Consider the following 21,088-nt stretch of genomic DNA (forward strand, 5'->3'; position numbering starts at 1 on the left):
AATAGGGGAATTTTAGCTAATTAAATTTTCTAAGAACATTTGCCCATCCCTGTTAAGGGGGACTCTCTGGAGCATATTTTACACCAAGTTTTTTTTTTCTTTCTCATAACCCCCATTGACATTAACAAGAGTTATTCATGCAGAACGAGAATAGAATAAGAAATGCAAAACATGCTGAAAATTTTATATGAAGGATTTGCCCTCAGAATTTTATTACTGCATGCTAGAAGATAGGGCAACTTGTACATTCTTGACTTTCATCTGAAATGCTTAGGGAGAAGATCTAGTTTCAGTCCAAAGTAAACAATGAGTATGCGAATGCTTTGGAGCTATTCAGATTTATACGTAGGAGCGATGGGTGGAAAGGATATTTTAATATGCTAACAGGGAAAATAATATTCGGATGTGCGAGCTTTAGGCATGCACAGAGTCGAATCCAAAGAACTGTGTGTAAGTAAGGCAAGGTGACCTTTGACCCTAGACTTGGATAGCCCAATGGAGTATAAGCAGAGTACTAAGAATTAGTTATAGCATATGCACAATAGAAGAGAGAACTGCTTGATTTTAGAAACAAATGCTTGAACAGCTTGAAAAACCACATTGCTATAGCATAAGACTGTCTGATTTTATTAAAGCACAGAAAAGTTATTTTAAACATCATAAGTTGGTCTCACAGAGAACAGGACAAGCAGTTTGAAAAAAGTGTTTTTAGAAGTTTGCTAGTTTCATAGAAGCTACACAGAGATTGGAAAAAGTAACCAAGGCCATAAAAGATAACGGGTTACTTGGCAGGTGCACAGGTTTGGGCAACATGCCAGGTGCCAACTTGTTTATTCTTCCAAGTTTTCAAAGGAAGGAAAAACAAGTATAAATATTTAGTCTTTGCTTTTAAAGTGTAACCAATATATATATGGTAGTAATTAAAATTAAGTCTTAAAAAACCAAAATGCTTGATTTTAAGAAAGCTTTAGTTTAGCAGGCATCCTTATCTTGACAAGGGTGTTCTTGGCAGACACCTGCAGAAACAAGTTTGAAACATTTAGTTAAGATAAACGGGTCCATCCTTAAAGAAAGAGTCTTTGTTTGAATGTAACTGAGATGGAACAGAGTGGGAGCAGGTGCAGAGCTGCCTCAAAACAGCCTGCCTGGATTGTAAGCCTTTTAGGGCAGAGATCTGTCTTTGTACTCTGCGTAAAACATTAGCAGTGCTTTTGTTTTTGTCATTGCTATTGTTATATAATATTAATACACGTGTTTGAAGGTAAATGAAACAAGGATTTGTTAAAAGAAATCACATATGCAGAGTACTAGTTGGCTTGTTTTTGTGTTGGAGTGTAGAAAGGTCACAAGAAACTTATGACACTTTAATAAGTGCTAGCCAGTCACAAAAGAAAGGTCATAAAAGGGAGTTTGAAGGGTTCTAGTTTGCACAGGTTAGCAAAAGGCCCATAAGAAACATACTAAACCCAGGAGAGGAGATGCAAATGAGTGGCATGGGCAGAGCTATCCTAATTAGGAAGGGTTTGAAGGAATTAAAGTCAATAAATGGGTTAGAAGTTCTGCCAAATTGGGGTCTTCACACCCAAGTTTGAGTATTTGTGTGTTCTCTTTAATAGGGATAGTATGAAAACTTATTTTTCTCAAAGAGGTCCCTGATTAGACTAATAAATGTGAGTAGGGGTCAGTGTTGGATAGAATAATGTTACAGCGAACCCTACTGGTTTTGGAAACTTTTGGAAATTGTGTAATTTCGGCAAAGTGTTGAAACCCCACCTGTATGTAAATAAGAGCCAATCAATGGTTTTGCTCACTTGTTGCCCACCTATTTTCCATCTTGTATGTAAATGGTATTTTATCTATGTCCATCCTATTAAAATTGAGCCCCATTTATGATGTCAAACCTTCAGCGAATGAGAAGTCTGGATTTTCAGACAAAGGATTGTGTAGTATAAAAGCTGAGGACGGGGTGTAAGCTGAGGATTGTGTAGTATAAAAGTTCAGATGGGGTCCATGATCTGGACATGAGTCCTGTGGACCAATTGTATACAATTCAATAAAAGCCTGTGAACCTTCATCCTTGTGTACCGAGTCATTCTGAGTTGCTTATTTGAGTGGATGTTTGGCCCTGCAACAGAAGGAGTACAGCTGCAAATGATGTTCTGCAAATGCTTGTGCCATAGTACTCAGTGACAGTAGGTGAGTTCAGTAGCAGTTTGATTGTTCGTTTGTACACGAAACTGCACAAGCTCTTTTCCCTTTATTTATTTATTTATTTATTTATTTATTTATTTATTTATTTATTTATTTAAATAAATGCACTCTTGCATAAGTGGAAGAATATCTGTAGATTTACAACCCAATCTTAAACTATTTCTGTCCAATGTTGCATATACGCAGCAGGGATCAAATGTGTACACCTGTGGGCTGGGCAGAAATGGTTTAACTAAACTTTATGGCAGGGGAACAGAGGTTCTGCTGGTTTTGATTTTTAAAGCCCTATAGGGCTTGGGGCCAGGATATCTGAGAGACTGCTTACTTAGGTATGATCCAGCTTGTCCTCTCTGGTCATTGGAGAAGGCTCTTCTACGGGTACCATTGCCTATGGAATTGGAAGAACAATGGCAAGGAATAGGGCCTTCTCAGTAGTGGCACCAACTTTATGGAACTCCCTCCCATGTAGCCTACAAATTGCTCTCTCTTTAGAGGCTTTCTGGCGGGGCCTAAACACATGGTTATTTAGATGAGCCTCCACCAAGATCCAGGTCTACAGAGCTTGCATCCTGAGTATACTTCTGTACTGCAGTGAGTCATGGACTCTTCGCTCACAACAGGAGAGGAAACTGAACACTTTCCACATGTGCTGCCTCCGATGCATCCTTGGCATCACCTGGCAGGACAAAGTTCCAAACAACACAGTCCTGGAACGAGCTAGAATCCCTAGCATGTATGCACTGCTGAAACAGATGCCTGCATTGGCTCGGTCATGTTGTGAGAATGGATGATGGCCGGATCCCAAAGGATCTCCTCTATGGAGAACTTGTGCAGGGAAAGCGCCCTACAGGTAGACCACAGCTGCAATACAAGGACATCTGCAAGAGGGATCTGAAGGCCTTAGTAATGGACCTCAACAGGTGGGAAACCCTGGCCTCTAAGTGGCCCGCTTGGAGGCAGGCTGTGCAGCATGGCCTCTTCCAGTTTGAAGAGACACTTGGCCAACAGACACAGACTGAGGCAAAGAAGGAAGGCCCATAGCCAGGGAGACAGACCAGGGACAGACTGCACTTGCTCCCGGTGTGGAAGCGATTGTCACTCCCGAATTGGCCTTTTTAGCCACACTAGACGCTGTTCCAGAACCACCATTCAGAGCGCGATACCATAGTCTTTCGAGACTGAAGGTTGCCAACTAACTAAGTCCAGGTCTTTTTTAATATGGGATATATTGTGCGTTTTTATGCAGGTTACATTTTTATGGGTGTGACCCTATTTTACTGTTACTGATTGTTGTTAGTTTTATTATTTTTGACTTCAGTCTTTTTAATGTGATATGTTAATGTTGTCCTGTTTTAAATAGATTTTAATACTGATGGTTTTTATTGTGATTTTATGTTGTAAGCTGCTTTGAAATTTAGTAAGTAAGTAAGGCCGCAATCCTAACCAACTTTCCAGCGCTGACATAAGGGCAATACAACTCTGAGGTAAGGGAACAAACATTGCCTTACCTTGAGGAGACCTCCGTGATTGCCCCCCAATTGCAGGATTGTAAGGCACATGCCTTACTGGCACAGCTATGCCACCTATACTGGAAAGTTGGTTAGGATTGTGCCCTAAGTAAGTAAGTAAGTATGAATGAACGAATGAATGAATAAATAAATATATGGCCACTCAGCCGCATGCTATGAGTGCCTCTGGCAGCCATTTCATAACTGCCGCTGTAGTTATGCCACTGTAAACTGCCACTGTAACTGCCACTGCAAACTGCCTCTGTGAACTTCCTGCAGGATCCACCACACATGCCATTGGTTCGGCTGTCTCACCAGTGTGGTTTCAGTTACAGTTGGGTTGTTTCATTTTCCTAGTGCAAAGTCAGCATCCCTTTCATGGGTTGAAGACACTTTCTTTGTGCAGAAGGGCACCTTTGGATCCAGCCCACAGGTTTTGACATTAAAAGTCTTTACAAAAAAGCAATCTACCATGCAAGTTCTGAAATTATAGGCGGTTGGAGGTCTGGCTGTTATGCATGCTTGGATAAATAAAGTTTAATAAAGTGATGTGAAAATTGGCACCGTGATTGCGTATCTGAAAAACTGGCATATTGTAGAAATTATGAATATGGACTGTGACTTGGGGAGGTTCTATGTTGAAATCGTTACTTATTTGCAAATGCAGGTCCAAATTACACATGACATTTTAAGTGCTGTTAGCCCTGATGAGTTTGTTTCTTTGTAATCAATAGCAGACTGGTCTGCAGACTACAGATCAGAAAAGGGCCTGGGAAAGGGGTTTTTAGCAGAGCCCTGATCTGGAAGGGATCCCAATCCATCTGCTGTTGATTAAAGAATCACTAAGCTCATCAGGACTGGTAATGCTATAAGCATCTAAACATTATGTGTAATTTGACCCTAAGGTGACGGGCAGCCCAATCCTGAGCTGTCCAGAGCGCGGGGCTGCTCCAGCATCCTGCACACCCTGAGCAGCCACCGCCTCCTCAGGAGATGGGGATGTTACTTTCCTCAAGTAAGGGAAGTAGCCCTGCCATGGGGCTACTTGATTCTTCAGCGGCTCCAGAGCCAGCACAGAATCAGAGAGCCCTGTGTCGGAACACATGGTCTGACACGGGCTCAAGATCCAGTGGAGCTGAGCTCTGCCGGTCCGACCCCCTTTTGCCCCACTCCCTCCCCCACCGCACCTCCTCCCCGCCCTCTCCCCACTTTCTCCCACCCCAGAACGCCTTCCTTCACACCCCCACTTTCCTTTCTGTCGCCCGGCGGTCTACCTAGGCGGCGGAACAGAGGCCCAGCGCTAGAGCTGGCCCAACATTCAAAAAATGTTGCAGACTTTGGGCACAATGAAAATATTTCTTTGAAGCCCAGCTGTTATGCGCAGCTACTGATGAAGTTTCTCATTTTTTTTTGAAGGGTAGCCTTCCTGGACTGTTCGAATAGCAATATTTATTGAAATATAATTTATGAGCTGGAAGGGATAAAAATTATGCTTTCAGGACTAGTCATGCTTTTACTGTGCACAGTGTCTAATGAAGTAAGAGGATGGATTGATGAGGTTTGGGGAGATAAATTACTACATCTGCTAGATGCAATTAGAATTTACAGTACGTTCAGAGTCTCTGTACAAACACCTTTAATTAATGGATTGAGTCTAATTATTTGTGCTTGGGGCTCAGTATTGTATCTCAGGTGAAAAGTAATTGGTAAAAAAAAAAAGTCCAAGCTTGTCTCATCCTCTTCATTCTAATTAGTTGTGGGAATTAATATTTTTAAGAACGCACAAAGTTTGCTAAATCAGATTTTTTTGCAGTTGCAGCTTACAATTTTGAGTAATCTGCACAACATAGTAACCACAGATCAGTGCATGTGATGACATTGGGGGTGCCATGTCTTTGCTATGACCTACACTTGGCTTTTTTGTTGGCCCAATATTACCTACAATGACAACATAAACAATTTGGACTAGCATTATATATTCCAGTATTATACTGTATATTGCATTGAAGCATAGAAAAGCATACAGTTTTCTTGCTTCCATTTTCACTTCCTCTGTTGGATAGAAATAGTGGAAATCCAACATTAGGTCTGAAATTCTTACCCCTTTCTCCTAGTTTAAAAGTAGAACCATAAGCATTAATGGGTTTCATTATGTAACGTGTTGCCCAAATCCTACCTAAAGCCCTATGTGGTGATGCAGTTGTGCTGGCACAGCCTCTGCTGCATTCTGTGGGGGAATTTTAGCTGCTGGAGATTTCCTTGGGGTAAGCCCCAGCAACTGGTATGGAGTAACCGGCACCAGCTCAATCGCTGGTGCAAGTCCATGTTGCTCTGGGCAAGTGGATCAGGCCCAGGAAGTGGATCAGGCCCAGGAAGGGACTCAGGATTTAGAATGCACCACTACCGCCTATCCTTCCCCTTTCCCTGGCCTGATCTGCTCTCTTCCCCACCTCAGCACTGCTCTGGTGACTATTTATTTATTTGAGATACAGGAAGCTGCTGTTTTAGCCCAAAGGTCCTTCAGCATGTGGAACAAGTCACACAGTACAATCCTTCCTGGCTGACTGAGGGCTGAATCATAATGGCTGGCTGCACTGCCAGAACACACAGCATACTTTATGGCTGTCGAAAAAGGCAGCATGTCATACAGAGCTGCCTGGCCCCACCTCAAAGCAAGGAGCGGCCAGCATCCTGTGCCAGCAACCCACCAATGAGCTCAGTGCCTGTAAGGTGGGAGGCAGGGGATTGGGTGGAATGGGGAGGGGACGGATCAAGGCCAGCAAGGGGAAGTATTGGCAGCAGTGGTGCCACCAAGATCCAAACTCCCCAGCCTCGATCCACTGATCCAGGTCCACTGTCGGAGTACAGCCATCTGGGAAATGGAGGTGTCATGCGCTGGCCCTTTTAAGATTCTGACTGGGTTTGTTGAGGCTGTAGTTATTTTGCCCCAGCTGATGTAAGGTTGTGATTGTTGAAGAGAGGAATGTGGTCAGCTAATTTGGTTGGGGCGTAATAGAGAAGGGAAAGAAGGCAGAAGGAACTTCATATTAGCTAGGAGGAAGATCTTTCTTTAGCATGGGACTTGCAGGTGAAAATGTGCTTCTCTTGTGATATTTTAAACTGCCTTTCTGTGAATTTGCAATGTGGGGGGATTTATTATTGCTAATAAAGTGAGGGACATTTTGTAACCCTTGATTGCTTTTCATTTGTATGAAGGAACTGAGCACTCCCCACCCCATCCAGGCCTTCTCTCCTTTCCTTGTGAAAGGAGCTCAAGGTCAGTAACCCCAGAGATGGGTCTAGGACTGTCACAGGAGGCTTGATCCACAGCATGGGAACCAGGGCCTCTGAGAGGAATTTTATCAGGGGGTACATAGTTTCTTTTGGGCCCCTTCCCAAAGGAGGGAGGGGATGAAACAGTGGGGGTGGGCAGAATGCGAGCAAAACAGGCAGGGGGGAAGTAGTGACAGCCAGAATTGTCTTTGGAGTCCAGGTCTTCCCAATGCAGAGCTCAGATCTACTTGCCTGACCCATGTTGGGAGCTAGATACGGTAATATAGAAAACCAAACACACTCCTAAGTCTCTCTAAAATCTTTCAAATATAGAAAATCATTGCAGAAGTACCATCGTATTTAAACTCACGCTTGAACAGAGTGTCCTTCTTTACTAAAACTGACTTTTGCGACAGCTGCAGTCCCGCAGCTGTGTTGTTGAGCTTCTATACACTCCTTTATGGTTAGTCAGTTTCCTCCCAGATGTGACACTGTTAAGGAATGTATGCAATCCTGGGCCTGTGTACAAGTATATATGGCTTGTGTGATTAGTTGTTGCCATGTGCCCATGGTAATACCCCCAGTATCTGCGTGGACAGTGAGTCTGGGTGAGATTGGAAAAGGTAACATCCCAGGAAATTTCTGGGTCCCCTCCTTCGGCTCCTGGGCTCCCTTTCTGACCCTGGACCTGGGTACAAATCCCCCCCCCTAGTCCTTGTTCCCCCTGGAGAAGCCACTCCCTCATGTTCCTCTTGCACTCCTCTAAACTTCAGGAGTGGGGAGGGAAGCAGATGCATGTATTGCATGCTGGCTGATTTCTTATGCACAGTGATTGATTTGGTCACTTGTGGCGGGCATAGCACATTTTTAGCTAGGGAGCCACTGACAAGGGGCAAGAAAGCAAAAAAGAGAATACTCTGCAATCCAGGACTTTTGCCATTTTGGAGGCCACACTAGTCCCTTTTCCAGTCAACCTCTGTCAGACTTCCTGACTCTGCAGGAATCCCAGGAGCTCTTGTAGCCAACAAGGAAGCTTTCCTCTGAGGCTTTGCCCCTCCGAGCGCAGGAAACTAACTGGTGTGCCCATTTCATATGGTTCCCCGCTCCAATGTTCACAGGGGAGTTCTTCCCTATGATCTGCACCTCTGGTTTTCAACCAAGGTTTCCTAAACAGAAAAGACTTTTTGATAGGATGTATTTCCCAAGCCTGGTTTCAATGATAATTCACTGCCTAGTGAATGTACACTCTGTGGTAACCCTGTTTTTGTTGATATGCGATGTACAAAATGAGCTGGTGGCAGCTGCATTTGTATTAGTTGCATTTTACAATTCACATTTTAGAAGTTGTAAGTTGCATTTACATTATTTGGATATCAGGGCCCATGAGAGTGGGGTGCAGGGGACAATTTGTACCTGGACCCAGGTTTGAAAGGGGAGCCCAAGAACAAAAGGTGAGGGCCAAAAAATTTCCTGGGGTCATTTTCTATTCTCACCAGGGCCCATGAGAGGGGGCACAGGCGGTAGATCTGGGCCCAGGGTCAAAAAGGTGCCTGGGAGCCAATAGAGGGGAGGTGGAAATTTCTTGGGATCTCAGAAATGTTTGCATATATTGTGTGAAGATTAGCACTCACATTTTGGGTAAGCCCACATAGTTTTATATATTTTGACATGTAGAAATGATCTAATGATCTTATGAAATTATGAACCAATGGAGAAGGGAAATGGCCCAGAAGAATCTTTGTACCCCTCAAAGGAGTCTGAAAAACCTTTGTACCCCTGATAAAATACCTCTCAGAGGCCCTGGTGACAGGCTCCACCCTCTTTATTTAGACATTAAAGAGCTTCAGTAAATAATATGTTGTCACATTGTTTGAATATTGACAACAGAGTTCACAAAGAGGTTAACTGGTTTATGAACAGCTCCCTGGAAAAGCTTGCAATACAGGCCTACAGCAGTGTTTCTTCTTGTCCAAGGAGAGAAACAGGGTGAAATCTGGAAGCGGGATGGTGGAGTTAATACATTGTGGTTGCATATAATACATTACTAAACTTAGGGTTTTGTTCCCCCTTTTGTTGAATTGGCTTGTCGGTCACTTCAAACTAAATTATGGTGTTAAAAAAACCTGACAGATATTGTCAGGGTTTTCTTTACTTACTAATTCCTTGCACCTCTGACCCTTATTATTCTGGTTGCAGAAAAAGAATGAACGAAGCAGTTCAGAATGTTTATCATTCTAAATACACTTCTTACTAGTAGTCCCATTTTCTCTCTGGCGGTTCTTCTCCAGAGCTGCCATACTACTACTTAAAATACTTCTTAATTTCTTTAGGTATTATTAATTATTCTGCTTGTTTGCTATCTTTCTGTTGAAACTACAAGGTAGTATTAGTAGAAATGGTTTGGTTCATTGAATTGGTCTTGCTCTTCTTTAGCGCCATGTCCACTATGCAACTATTCATACTAATGACTCTTTGTGTCTTTTACAGAATTACAGAGCAGTTCTTGTGGAAATCCTGGCGTTCCACCCAAAGGAATCTTGTATGGTACAAGATTTGATGTTGGTGACAAAATCAGATACAGCTGTGTGACAGGGTACATTCTGGATGGACACCCCCAACTCACCTGTATAGCCAACTCAATAAACACAGCATCCTGGGATTTTCCAGTTCCTATCTGCAGGGGTAAGAAAGAAGGGTACCATCTAACCAAAGTTAAGCTTTAAGTATCCACAGATTAGTTACTGAAATTACTGGTACAAAAAGTGCTTGACATTGGATTGGATTGAACCCAACATTTTATTTTTTGCATGCAAACTATAATGTGCATTCCTACTCTGGGGTCACAATTACTAGATTGTGAAATATCTACTTGAAGTGCACACCTATAAAACATTTGTTGTGAGTAAATTATTGTAGATGTTAGTTGTTCCGGTATCTTTTTATCTTCTTCTGAAGGATAATGCCAACATGCATTTATTTTCTTCTGAAGGATAATGCCAACATGCATTTATTGTAGGCCAATGCACAATAAAGAATATTACAGAGAAATGCATAAAACATAACAACGTGTCAATTTTAGCCAACAATAAGACTATTAAAATTCTTTACGATAGTTAAAACTCATCAAAATAAATAGCTATTATAAAACAAAGCTTTAATCACTTACACTGTATATAAAAATGCAGTCATAAAGATATTTAAAAACTTGATATGTGGCCAGATTCACTTCCACTAGCCGTTCCTGGGTTTTACTGGCTATCCAGGAAAAAATGCGACTGCAGATATGATTTGTGTATATATTTCAACCAGTGGTGGTTCAGCGACTGGTTAGGTTGATAACCAGAATACTGCCCAACAGTGGCATAACTCAGGGGAGTAGTTGGGAGAAATTGTCCTGGGCACCACACCAGGGGGTGTCAGGGGGGTGGGTGGGGGAAATTGCCCTGGGCACTACACTAGGGTGTCGGGGGTGCATTTCTGTGGCCCAGAGTCTGTGCACAACTTCCTTGAGCCTGCAAAGGCCTTAGAAACACACTTCCAGTTTTTGCTAAAACAGAAGGTGCTTGAGGAGAGGCATTAAAAAAATGTTTTTGACCTGGGCGCCAGATGGTGTAGCTATAGCACTGCTGCCAGATGCCACCTCAGGACTACCACCTCTGCTCAATAAAAAAAGGAAAAGAAGAAAGCAGCCATTGGTATTTGATAGAAAAAACGAGCATCCAAAGAGTTCAAATCATACAACACTATTTGCAATCATGGAAGTTGTCAAAAAACTGATGGTGTGTCTTGACTCTTTTAGCAACTTGTCAGTGTGCCATGAGATGAAAAGGGTTGAAAATCACGGTTCTAAGTTTTCAAAAGCTGAAATCAGTGTAAGTTGAAATCACACAAAGTTATAATTTGAGAATGCTTAGCAAGTCCTTGTTTCTGCAACTGATCTATTCCCCTCTCCTTTCCTTAGACATAGCTTGTCACACTCTCTGCCCCTCATATCTGATTTTCCCTCTTGCTTGCCCTGGAACCTATTTTTTTCAAAAATCTCATTGAGCCCCCCCCACCCCCCAGTAAATCACCCACTAATTATAATTCTAGAGTATTTCACTAGCCTTTCCATTCAACATGATCTGTGACATCTCCTTCTCTCTTTGGACAATTGACAAGGCACATCATGCTGCTGGTGGAGGTTCACATCCCCCATACTAATAAATGGCCCTACCCAAACTCCTGCAGCACACCTGTGGACCATTCGCAGCACACAGATGTGCCACGGCACACTAGTTGAAAGTCGCTGGCTTAGAAGGACAAAAACCAGTGAGTGTGGCAGGGGGGAATATTGGTGGCAACAAGAAAAAGACACTTTGAATTGGCTCAGAAACTTCACTCTGCCTAGGCTTTGACCATAGTTTAAAACAGTGCTTCCCAAACTTTTCAGGACCAGGACCCATTTTGAAAACGACCATCGATCACGACCCTTGAGACGAAAGAGATCTAGAATAAACATTTTATTTATTATTAATAATAATTAATAAATTATTAATCATTGGGGTCCTGTGCTCCAGAGGCTGTTAAAGACCAAAAAGGTACAAGTGTAGATCCAAAGTGGGCTCATTATTCCCCGTATGTATATCTCTATGCACCTTGAAACAGAACCTGTTTTCGCTTGCTCTATGCAATTCCGTACATAGCAGTATTTATTCATTTATTTTTGCTGGAGGTTTTGGGGGTTAATTATTCCCTAAGGAGCTTCTTATTACTTTCTTCCAGTTGCTGGTGATGCTCCTTGATTAAATCACCTTCCAAAGGGAGTTCCATTTGATAGTGTCCTAAAATTCCCTACGAATAATCTTTTAATTAAGGAAGGAGCATCTTTGCTCTCTCTCAGTATCTGTTTCTTATGCACTCTATAAGCATGCCTGTGTACTTGAGCTAAGTGGTAATTTCCCCAAGTTCAGGGAAATTCTGATGTAATAACTGCATGGCAATCTCTTCTTTCCGGTAAACAGTGCCCTCAACCTCTTTGATGTTGATCTGCTAGAAAGGATAAATAAAGCTTATTTTCATCTTCATAAGTTGTAGCACTGTGTATATAGCACTGTAGCACTTCATTGCACTGTGTATATATGACTGAACCTGCAAAGGGTAATGAAGTCAACTACTACCACCCAAAAATTATTTAATGCAATAAAATGAATTTACACCGAATACCATGCATATATGGACTGTTTTGGTATCTGCCAAATAGACACAGTCATAGAGATCGCCCACTGAAACTCAGAAAAAGTAGATGAAAGTTGGGTTTTTTTCCACATCCCAATGGGAAAGCTGAACCAGTAGAAAAGACCAAAGAACCCAAACTGTAATTGAAACACACCAAAGAGTTTATTGATTTATGCATTCTGGCAACACAGTTAACAACATGTGTGCAATCTTCCTGTCCTTAATGATGAAGAGAGCAACAGCTCTCTATCATTTTTCTTTCTTGCTCTGAACTACTTGGAAACTGTTAGCATATCTGTATCTGAGACTGAGATTATACATGCCAGCACTGTCCCCTCTCTACATGCATTCAGAACTTCTTCCTTTAATTTCATAACACCAAAAATTAACAAATACAAGCTCAGAAAATTAGAAATAAAATAGAAATAGAAATAAAGAAGGCAGATATTGAAAGTTGTGTGACAAGCGTGGAGTTCTAAATCTACATTTCTTTGTTCTACAAAATCATATAATATATTAGGTCTCATATCTTAAAGAGACTATCAGTTATTTCTAAGATACATTTTCAACAAAAACAATTTTTTTTATCTTTGAATCAATTATCTGCTTATCAAATCCATAATTCATTAGGCTCATTTTCCCCTCCGCATACAGGAAGTCCATGAATTGATTCCAATTGTCCATAAAAGCTTTTACTGATGGTTTGTTAAGAAAAATTGTAAGTTTGTCCATTTCAGCTAAGTCCAATATCTTTATCCACCATTCTTCAACTTAATGTGTCTCTGGAACCTTCCAATACTTAGCATACAAAGAAGTTCTGAAAGAGTGTATACATGTACACACCTGTATAAACCCAAACTAGTTAACCTATTGTCTAAGCTGATGCCTTCTGCTGATCAACAAGCCTAAGCACTGCTCGGATAACATGAAGCACTAATCTTCATGTTTACACTTGGTCTAACCTGCTTCACAACATCATTGTCAGGATATTAGGTAGCCAATGAACGTATGAAGTCTTTTACTGTCAGACCACTCGTCCATCTAGCTCAGGTTTGTCTGACTCAAAATGGTTCTCCAGAATTTCTCGCAGGGCCTTTCCTAGGTCTACCTGGACCAACATGGATTCATCCCAAGACCATGCAAAGCATTGTTCTAACACTGAGCAATAGACTCTCCTCCTCTTCGAGGAAGAGTGAAATAAAATGTGATAGGTTAGGGGAAAAAGTTGACGATTTGTTTTGTATTGCTGCAGCTTATTTGGCTGAATAAGTATCTCCAATAGCCAGGAGTAGTATTACAAGCACATTGATTAATTGTCAGTATTCTTGTCCTGTGGAAATGGCAGCAACCATGGAACAGTTTCACTTACCAGTACCAGTTCTATTAGAATAGTCAGTGTTCATTAATTTGATTTTATTGGGTTCATTAGAAATAAAAATAAAAAGCTTAACTGAAGATTGAACTATTTAGATTTATGGTATTGTGAAGTGGTCAATTACATTGTGCATAGCCCATGACCAGTTTTTAAATACATTTTTCTCTCCTGACATGTTAATTTTGATTGGGGCATTTTTAACAGTAGAATGTGACAGCTGCTATCTCATATCACCTTCTACTTTGGAGACAGTGTCGAAATTGCAAACTGCAACATACTGCAGAGTGGTGGAAATGATTCACAGAAGGCTAATAAATAAGGTCATGGTTATATATAATATTGTCACTCTGTAAAGGTTATACTAATTAGATGGTTTGATAATCAGGGATAATATTCTGGCATATTTTTAAAAGGTTGTTCTATTTATGGGTAAAAGAAGTTGCTAGGTTATGAAATACTCTCTTGCTTCATTTGAAGATGTATTTTAATTCAGAGATATGTAAGAAGACAATTTTGTTATCTGCTTCTTTTGCTATCAGACAAGGGACATGATCCAGCCATTCCGAACACTAGGACAAACTTAAAGAGATCAATGGGACATTTAAGAAGTACTTAACTTGCCTAGATTGTGCTCATTGACTTGAATCAGTCTTATTAACTAGATGCTGAAAACACCTTTGCAAAAACCAAAATAAATATGGACGGCATACAGTTAAGCAAAAAAAGAGGGAACTGTGGACTGCATCTTCTTAAGGTGACATTTTGCCTGCACTGCAGTACTATTGCAAAGTTTCTCAAACTACAGAGGCAACAAATAAAGTCATCAGCTTTGTAGTACAATGTTTTCCAAGCCGTTATATGCTAAGAGTGTATTTACATTTACACCACATACTTAAACTGGATTAATAGTATTATTTTTCTCAAGGAAAGTTGAGAGGGTTAGGAAGAGATAAACTCACATATCCTTCACCAAATGATAGTCCCAAAGATTCATTGAGGAAAACCATGATAGTAAAACTGATATAAAATAAATGTATCTTTAGCATCAATATTTCCAATAAACTTCAAATGTTGAAGTTTTTGGCATGCCAAATGTTACTCCCATAGGGTGCAATCCTAACCAACTTCCCAGCACTGGCACAACTGTGCCAGTGGGTAATTTGCTGCATCCTGCAGTTGGGGGGCAGTCATGGAGGTCTCCTCAAGGTAAGGCAATGTTTGTTCCCTTGCCTCAGAGTTGCATTGTCCTTACCTTGATGCTTGAAAATAGGTTAGAATTGCGCCCTTAATCAATGATGTGCCAGTTTGCCCCACTCTCCAGTGTTCTAGATCAACAGTATTCCCCTCTACATGTCCTCTTTCTTTGTTCCCCTCTTTTTCACCCCAGAAAGTGGGAAGAGGAGCAGTGGAGGTAAGTAGGCAGTGGAGACAAGTAGGCAGACCAGGCACAAGTGTTGCTCCTCCCAATCTTCTGCCAGTGGAGACTGCTTCAGTTGGCTTCATTGATGGGTCGGCAATGGCCACAAGCAACTCTGATATACCCAGCAACACAACGGTTCATACAAATGCTCATAATTTGACTGTATTAGATTCCTCTGAACTGTATTATACTCTCAAAGAAAGCAGCAAAAATATTTGAGAACAGATGGTATAGAAGGAAGGCATAGTGCACAGAAAGACATACACATTTAATTCAGAAGGCCATGCACCCATGCGTACAAATCTCAGCCCTGCAATATTCTGCACTGTGAGCTCTTGGTCACTATATGTGCCATGTTAGCAAGCCCAGGAAGCATCTACCCAGGCCACAGATCCCCGTTGGGATGATTGTGCATGTGTACATCCCAATTTCTTTAGAATACCAAGCATGGAATTCCACAAGCATTCAGTTATGCTTGAGCCACATTTAAATAAGATCGCTCCACTACAGAAGCAACCAATATTATTCACATATTCACAGGAGTGCACTTGGCCCTGGAGCTGATGAATGATAGGAAAGGGAAGGACAGCTACAGCTTTGGCCAGGTCACCTTTTTTACATCTTCCAGCTTGGGGTTTTCTTTGATGTTGGATAAGAAGTGAAGATGGATGCATTTCATTTGGGGCTGTAGGAAAATCATTAGGGACAGGGTGTACTTGTCCAAACTGGAGAAAAGCCAAGGCACATCCATTCTCATAAAAATTTCAAGAGACCTTTAATAAACCTATTTGGCCTGAACTTGGCTTCATCTATCATGAGAAAGACTGCAATTTCATTAACATGATATCACCATGCTGAAGTATTTATGCTGTACTCATCACAAAAGAGTCATTTGATAAATATATAGCATATTCCCGTGTGTCAGCAGATTCCTCTTCGCTTGTGCAAATCCAAAGCCCTTTGCAGGCAGCACAAATAAGGTGCTACAAAATCTTGTCATCATGCAACCACTATACAAAATGGCAAATCAAAAACTTTCTCAAAGGTTAGACAGTTATACACATACACACACACACAAACTCAAGGCCAAAAGAACTGAAAGCTCTGTTCACTGTTTAATAATAATAATAACAACAACAACAACAGGTATTTATATACCGCCTTTCTTGGTCTTTATTCAAGGCGGTTTACATAGGCAGGCTTTTATTTAAATCCCTTATTAAATAGGGATTTTTACAATTTGAAAGAAGGTTCTTTCTTTCAAGAACGACTACATTCAAGGTGTTTCATTCCGATCTGGCTTCACATTCTGGCCTCCATCCTCCCACGCTCAGAGCAGATGGAATAGCTCGGCTTCAGCTTGTCAGCTGCTCCAAGGTCGCACGGTGCTGGTGGCCTCGAACTGGCGACCTTGTGGATGTTATCTTCAGGCAGACGGAGGCTCTACCCTCTAGACCAGACCTCCTGCCCAGAAACTGTTTCTCTGGTTTCTTTAGAAATCATTTACTTGACATTTTCTAGTCCTCTACAATACAAGGCCTAGTACTTTTATTTTCAGTAAAATTACGTAGTCACAGTCACTATACTGTATTAGTATATTACGTTTTGGCATACATTGCACTCAAAGTAGTTCACAACTAAAATGAGAAAACATCTACAGGTTGAGTCTTAGTATCCATAAGGGTTCCATTTCCAGAACCCAAGTGGATGCCATAAAATCACATTAAAAGAAATCCATTTAAAAACAATGTCCCTTTGCTCAGGGATATAAAAACAGCCTTGCTGACCTTTGTAATGCAGAACAGAAGCATCATTCTCTTTTCAGACACTTAGAAAGGCTTCACTCTGAGGCATCAACCCCTCCCTTCTCTGGAGTGCCACTGGGGGAAAGAATGCAAAGAGGAGGTGATGACTTCCACTTAACATTCTTTCACATACTCAAGGGGAGTGGAGGGGTCACTTGCCTTTGAGTGGTTCTAAGCACATGGAGAGAGAATGATTGATGGATTGTCTGCTGGCTGCCCTCTCTCGCATTAACAAGGCTATTGTTAAACAACTTTTTTTCCTTTATTTAAAGGGTCCTTCTCATTGCATTAAGATAAAAATGTAGGTGAAAAATCCATGGATAATTAGGTTATACCTGTATATCCTTTCCATTCTACTCTTGATTTTTTTTCCCCCCCTGGCACCCTTTAATTATGTTTAAATTTATTTTTAATCATTTATATTATTTGTATGTCAATTATCTTTGAAGTATTTAATAAATAATTAATTTAAAAGAATAAATTATGGAAGAACATCTCTGTAACTCATATCCTAGACCAGGGGTCTCCAAACATTTTGGCCAGAGGGCCGCATGAAATATTTGGCGCTTTGCTTAGGGCTGGAAAAAAATTTTAAATATAAAATTTAAATAAATAAATTAGAGATGGAACTTAGATGAATGAATAAATGAATGAGTGGGCTCATTCACTCGGCCTCTCCAGCCCTCAGAACACCCTCCAGATGCAATCAGAGCACAGCTCTGGTCATGTTCAGTTGAGTGTGCTTTCAGGGGACAAGAGGCTGGCCATGGGCCTGATGGAGGCTCACTGTGGGCCACTTCTGGCCCCTGGGCTGGGGTTTGGAAACCCCTGTTCTAGACTCTAGAATATGAAATACAGAGAAGTTCTTCCATAATTTATGGAATTAGAATCTAGAGGGGTGAATTGTTGCTGGAAGATAGAGAATTATGAGCAAGCTCCCAAGTGTGTTTCAAGTTCAAACCTGGGTATCCTCCTCATGGCAAACAGAAGATGTATGACTTATATGGCCTAATTCTGTGCAGTGGAGCCACTTGCTTCACAGCTTCACAAATACTGTTACAGAAGTGCACAGAGCTACAGGCTTCTCGACATCCGACACAGATGGTGAGGAGAATCCTGTGCATGGCAGTGGCCAAGAGAGGCCCTGCTGACATTGCTAAGTTGGTGGAGTGTGCAGAATGGGACAGGTGGGTGGACGGATCCAGGTGGATGCAGGGAGGGAAGGCGGGTGTCAGAGGCAGGAGGGGTGTATCCCAGCGGGAGTGACTTGTGGCAGATGCAATCCCCTCAGGAACCTCCTAGCACACCCTTTTGTCTAAAGAGCTGGTGCAAATCTAAGGACACCCATTGACGACGAAGGGCTTATGAAGATTCCTGATCGCTCCACCACCACCATATAGCATGTGGTGTGGCTGCATGCTATGGCAGGAAAAAGAATAGGACTGGGCTGAAAGTCTTGTGGCAAATAAATATTTAAAAACTGGCAAATATATTGTGACATCAACTTACATAGGCCATAAATACATTTGACAATAGGCTATAGGCTGTGAAAGTTTATGCCACAATATATTTGTCAGTCTTTAAGATGCCACAATAGTCTTTGTGGTTTTTGCTACAACAAAGTAACCTTCTGAAGCTTATCACAAATGAAATTGACATTGTTGTTTCTACCTATTGTTTCCCCTACCAATGACTCCTGCCACATGCAGTACCTACCATTATTTAGTTTTAGTGTCATTTAATGTGCATCCATGTGTCTGAATACAGATATGCAGAATGTGGTTGCCGTCTAGAAAGACTGAATTGTATCCAAAGAATTGCATAATTAGTTCCACATGCCTAAGAGAGATTTGGATTTGCCTTTATCAAAACATCAGCCCCCCTCTATGCTCCATTGCAAATCTAAAGAAGTTTGAAAAGCAGCTGTTGATATGACATGAGGATGTGCCTTCCAAAAGAAAGAAATCAAAGACTCCATAAGGCATGCCCAAGTAATGGTGACAACAACAACAAAAGATGCCACCACAGGGCGTAGCTGGTCCAGAGGCCACTGGATGTGAGAAGGGATAATGAGTTAGAGCAGGGGTGCCCAAACCCCGGCCCTGGGGCCACTTGCGGTCCTCGAGGCCTCTTAATGCAGCCCTCAGGGAGCCCCCAGTCTCCAATGAGCCTCTGGCCTTCCTGAGATTTGTTAAGCCCACACTGGCCCGACGCAACTGCTCTCAGCATGACGGCCAACTGTTCGACCTTTCGCGTGAGCTGTGGAACAAGGGCTCCCTCCACTGCTTGTTGTTTCATGTCTGTGATGCAGCAGCAGCAGCAAAGGAAAGGCCAGCCTTGCTTTGTGCAAGGCCTTTTATAGGCCTTGAGCTATTGCAAGACCTGCATTTATTCATATAAGTTCATCTTTAATACATTCATTTATGTAAACTTATGTAAATTTATTCAAATTTTAAATGTAAATTAATTCTTTTTTTCCCCTGGCCCCCGACACAGTGTCAGAGAGACAATGTGGCCCTCCTGCCAAAAACTGGACACCCCTGAGTTAGAGGAACAAGTGGCTCAGAATCCCTGCTGGAAATACATCTTGTTGTTTGTAGGTCTGTTTTTGATGGGCTAGTTTTTAATGGAGAAGGACAGGATACATTTTTTTAGAAACAAAACAATAAATCTTTTTATTTGATTTGAACAGCCTGAGAGTTGCTTTGGGTCTTCTGAAATGGTGGATTTGCAGTCCCACTTCAGCTTTTTATAAGCACGGTATTGATTGATTAAGGTTCCTGTCACTTAAATCCTGTTGCTAGGGTAACAGCAACAGGACTTTCTCTTGTCTGTTGCCCATAGTTTTACAAATGCCACCCAAGCCAATTTCACTGCTTGTATCAGTGCAAGGTGAGAAATGATTTCTGTTTTATGGGTTGAAATTCACAGCAATATGTTATTTAGTATCAAGGGATTATTTTATTTTTCAAGGAACTGCATATACATGCTATTTATTTGCTTGCTCTTTATTTGGCAGACACTTTATAGCAGTAATAAAATAAGATTTAAATATGGTCTACACAATGAACATATTCACAAAGAACTGTATTTTCCTTCTTGTTTTTGCTTGTTCCAGAAACTTTTCAGAACCCTAGTTTGGGGGGAAAATATGGCAATGGTTTTAAAGCCAAAGCTTTGCCTTCTGTGGTCAATTAGTTTATTCTCTGCTTTAAAGAATGCAGAAAAATAGTGCTTTATATTGCACTGCGGTGCAGTAATATTGTTTTTTTTATACTAATAGTTAATCTAGGTGGTTGAGTACCTATCAGATTGCAAGTGAAAAGAGGAAAGGGGAAATGGGATGGAGAAAAAGGGAATTGGTTTGCTTGGGTTGAGGTGATGCAACATTTTGTGGCTGGTCCCTCTTTTTTTTTAAAATATTTATATACCAGTTTTGAACAAAAATACATTCTCAAAGTGGTTACTGGGACACCAAGATGACATCATATCTTACATGAATCAATTGTTTGTTTCAAAGTGAAGTTCTATTTGCTTAGTGACCCTCCAGAGCTAGAAGCAAGAGTTTCTGCTGTAGCTGTGGCTATACCTAGAGATTTATGTGTGCTTCCAAAATTCTCTTTATCCACATTTCTTCCCAGATTCTGGGACTTCTGAACTATTTTGTCTTATTTCAAAATTAGTGCATTGGGGATTTCTGCTATGTATTTCCGAATCTTGAACAGAGCATAATGTGTGAACTGTTTGTTGCTACTTTAAGTTCATTTGTAAGTGGTCAGTGACACTGGAAAAGCAATTTCAGTGTGATTATATATATATGACTACATCAAAGTTCTTTTTCAGGGGTATTTTTAATTAATCTACATTGATAAAATACCACACAAAAGTAATTTTTATGTAATCATGTTTACAATCATATCAAGATTGATTTGTTGCAATCTTACAACATACAAGCGATTGATTGATTGATTGATTGATTGATTGATTGATTGATTGATTGATTGTCAGGATGATTCATATTCTGCTATTGCTGCTCCCAGGGCAGTAGCGATGGCTATGGCGACTCCCAGGGTTAAAAATTATGTCAAACAGTCACCCTCCCGCTGAGAGCAGTTCTATCGGGCCAGTGTGGGCTCCAACAAATCTCCGGAGGGCCAGAGGCCCGTTGGCTGAGGGCTGCATTGAGAGGCCTCGAGGGTCGCAAGTGGCCCCAGGGCCAGGGTTTGGGCACCCCTGCCTTAATATATAGGCCATGCCATATGTGGGTTGAAGTTGCAGA

General features: G+C 41.3%; 1 protein-coding gene across 1 annotated transcript in view; it reads left to right on the plus strand.

Annotated features, from left to right (window-relative positions):
- Positions 1-21,088, plus strand: part of CSMD3 (CUB and Sushi multiple domains 3) — a 710,986-nt gene that overhangs the window by 208,711 nt on the left and 481,187 nt on the right. Inside the window, exon 5 of the mRNA XM_066624387.1 lies at positions 9,480-9,674. Coding sequence (XP_066480484.1) covers positions 9,480-9,674 — 195 coding nt within the window. The remainder of the gene's footprint in view (positions 1-9,479; positions 9,675-21,088) is intronic.

The sequence above is a fragment of the Tiliqua scincoides genome, chromosome 4, assembly GCF_035046505.1.
Source record: "Tiliqua scincoides isolate rTilSci1 chromosome 4, rTilSci1.hap2, whole genome shotgun sequence".
NCBI lineage: Eukaryota > Metazoa > Chordata > Lepidosauria > Squamata > Scincidae > Tiliqua > Tiliqua scincoides.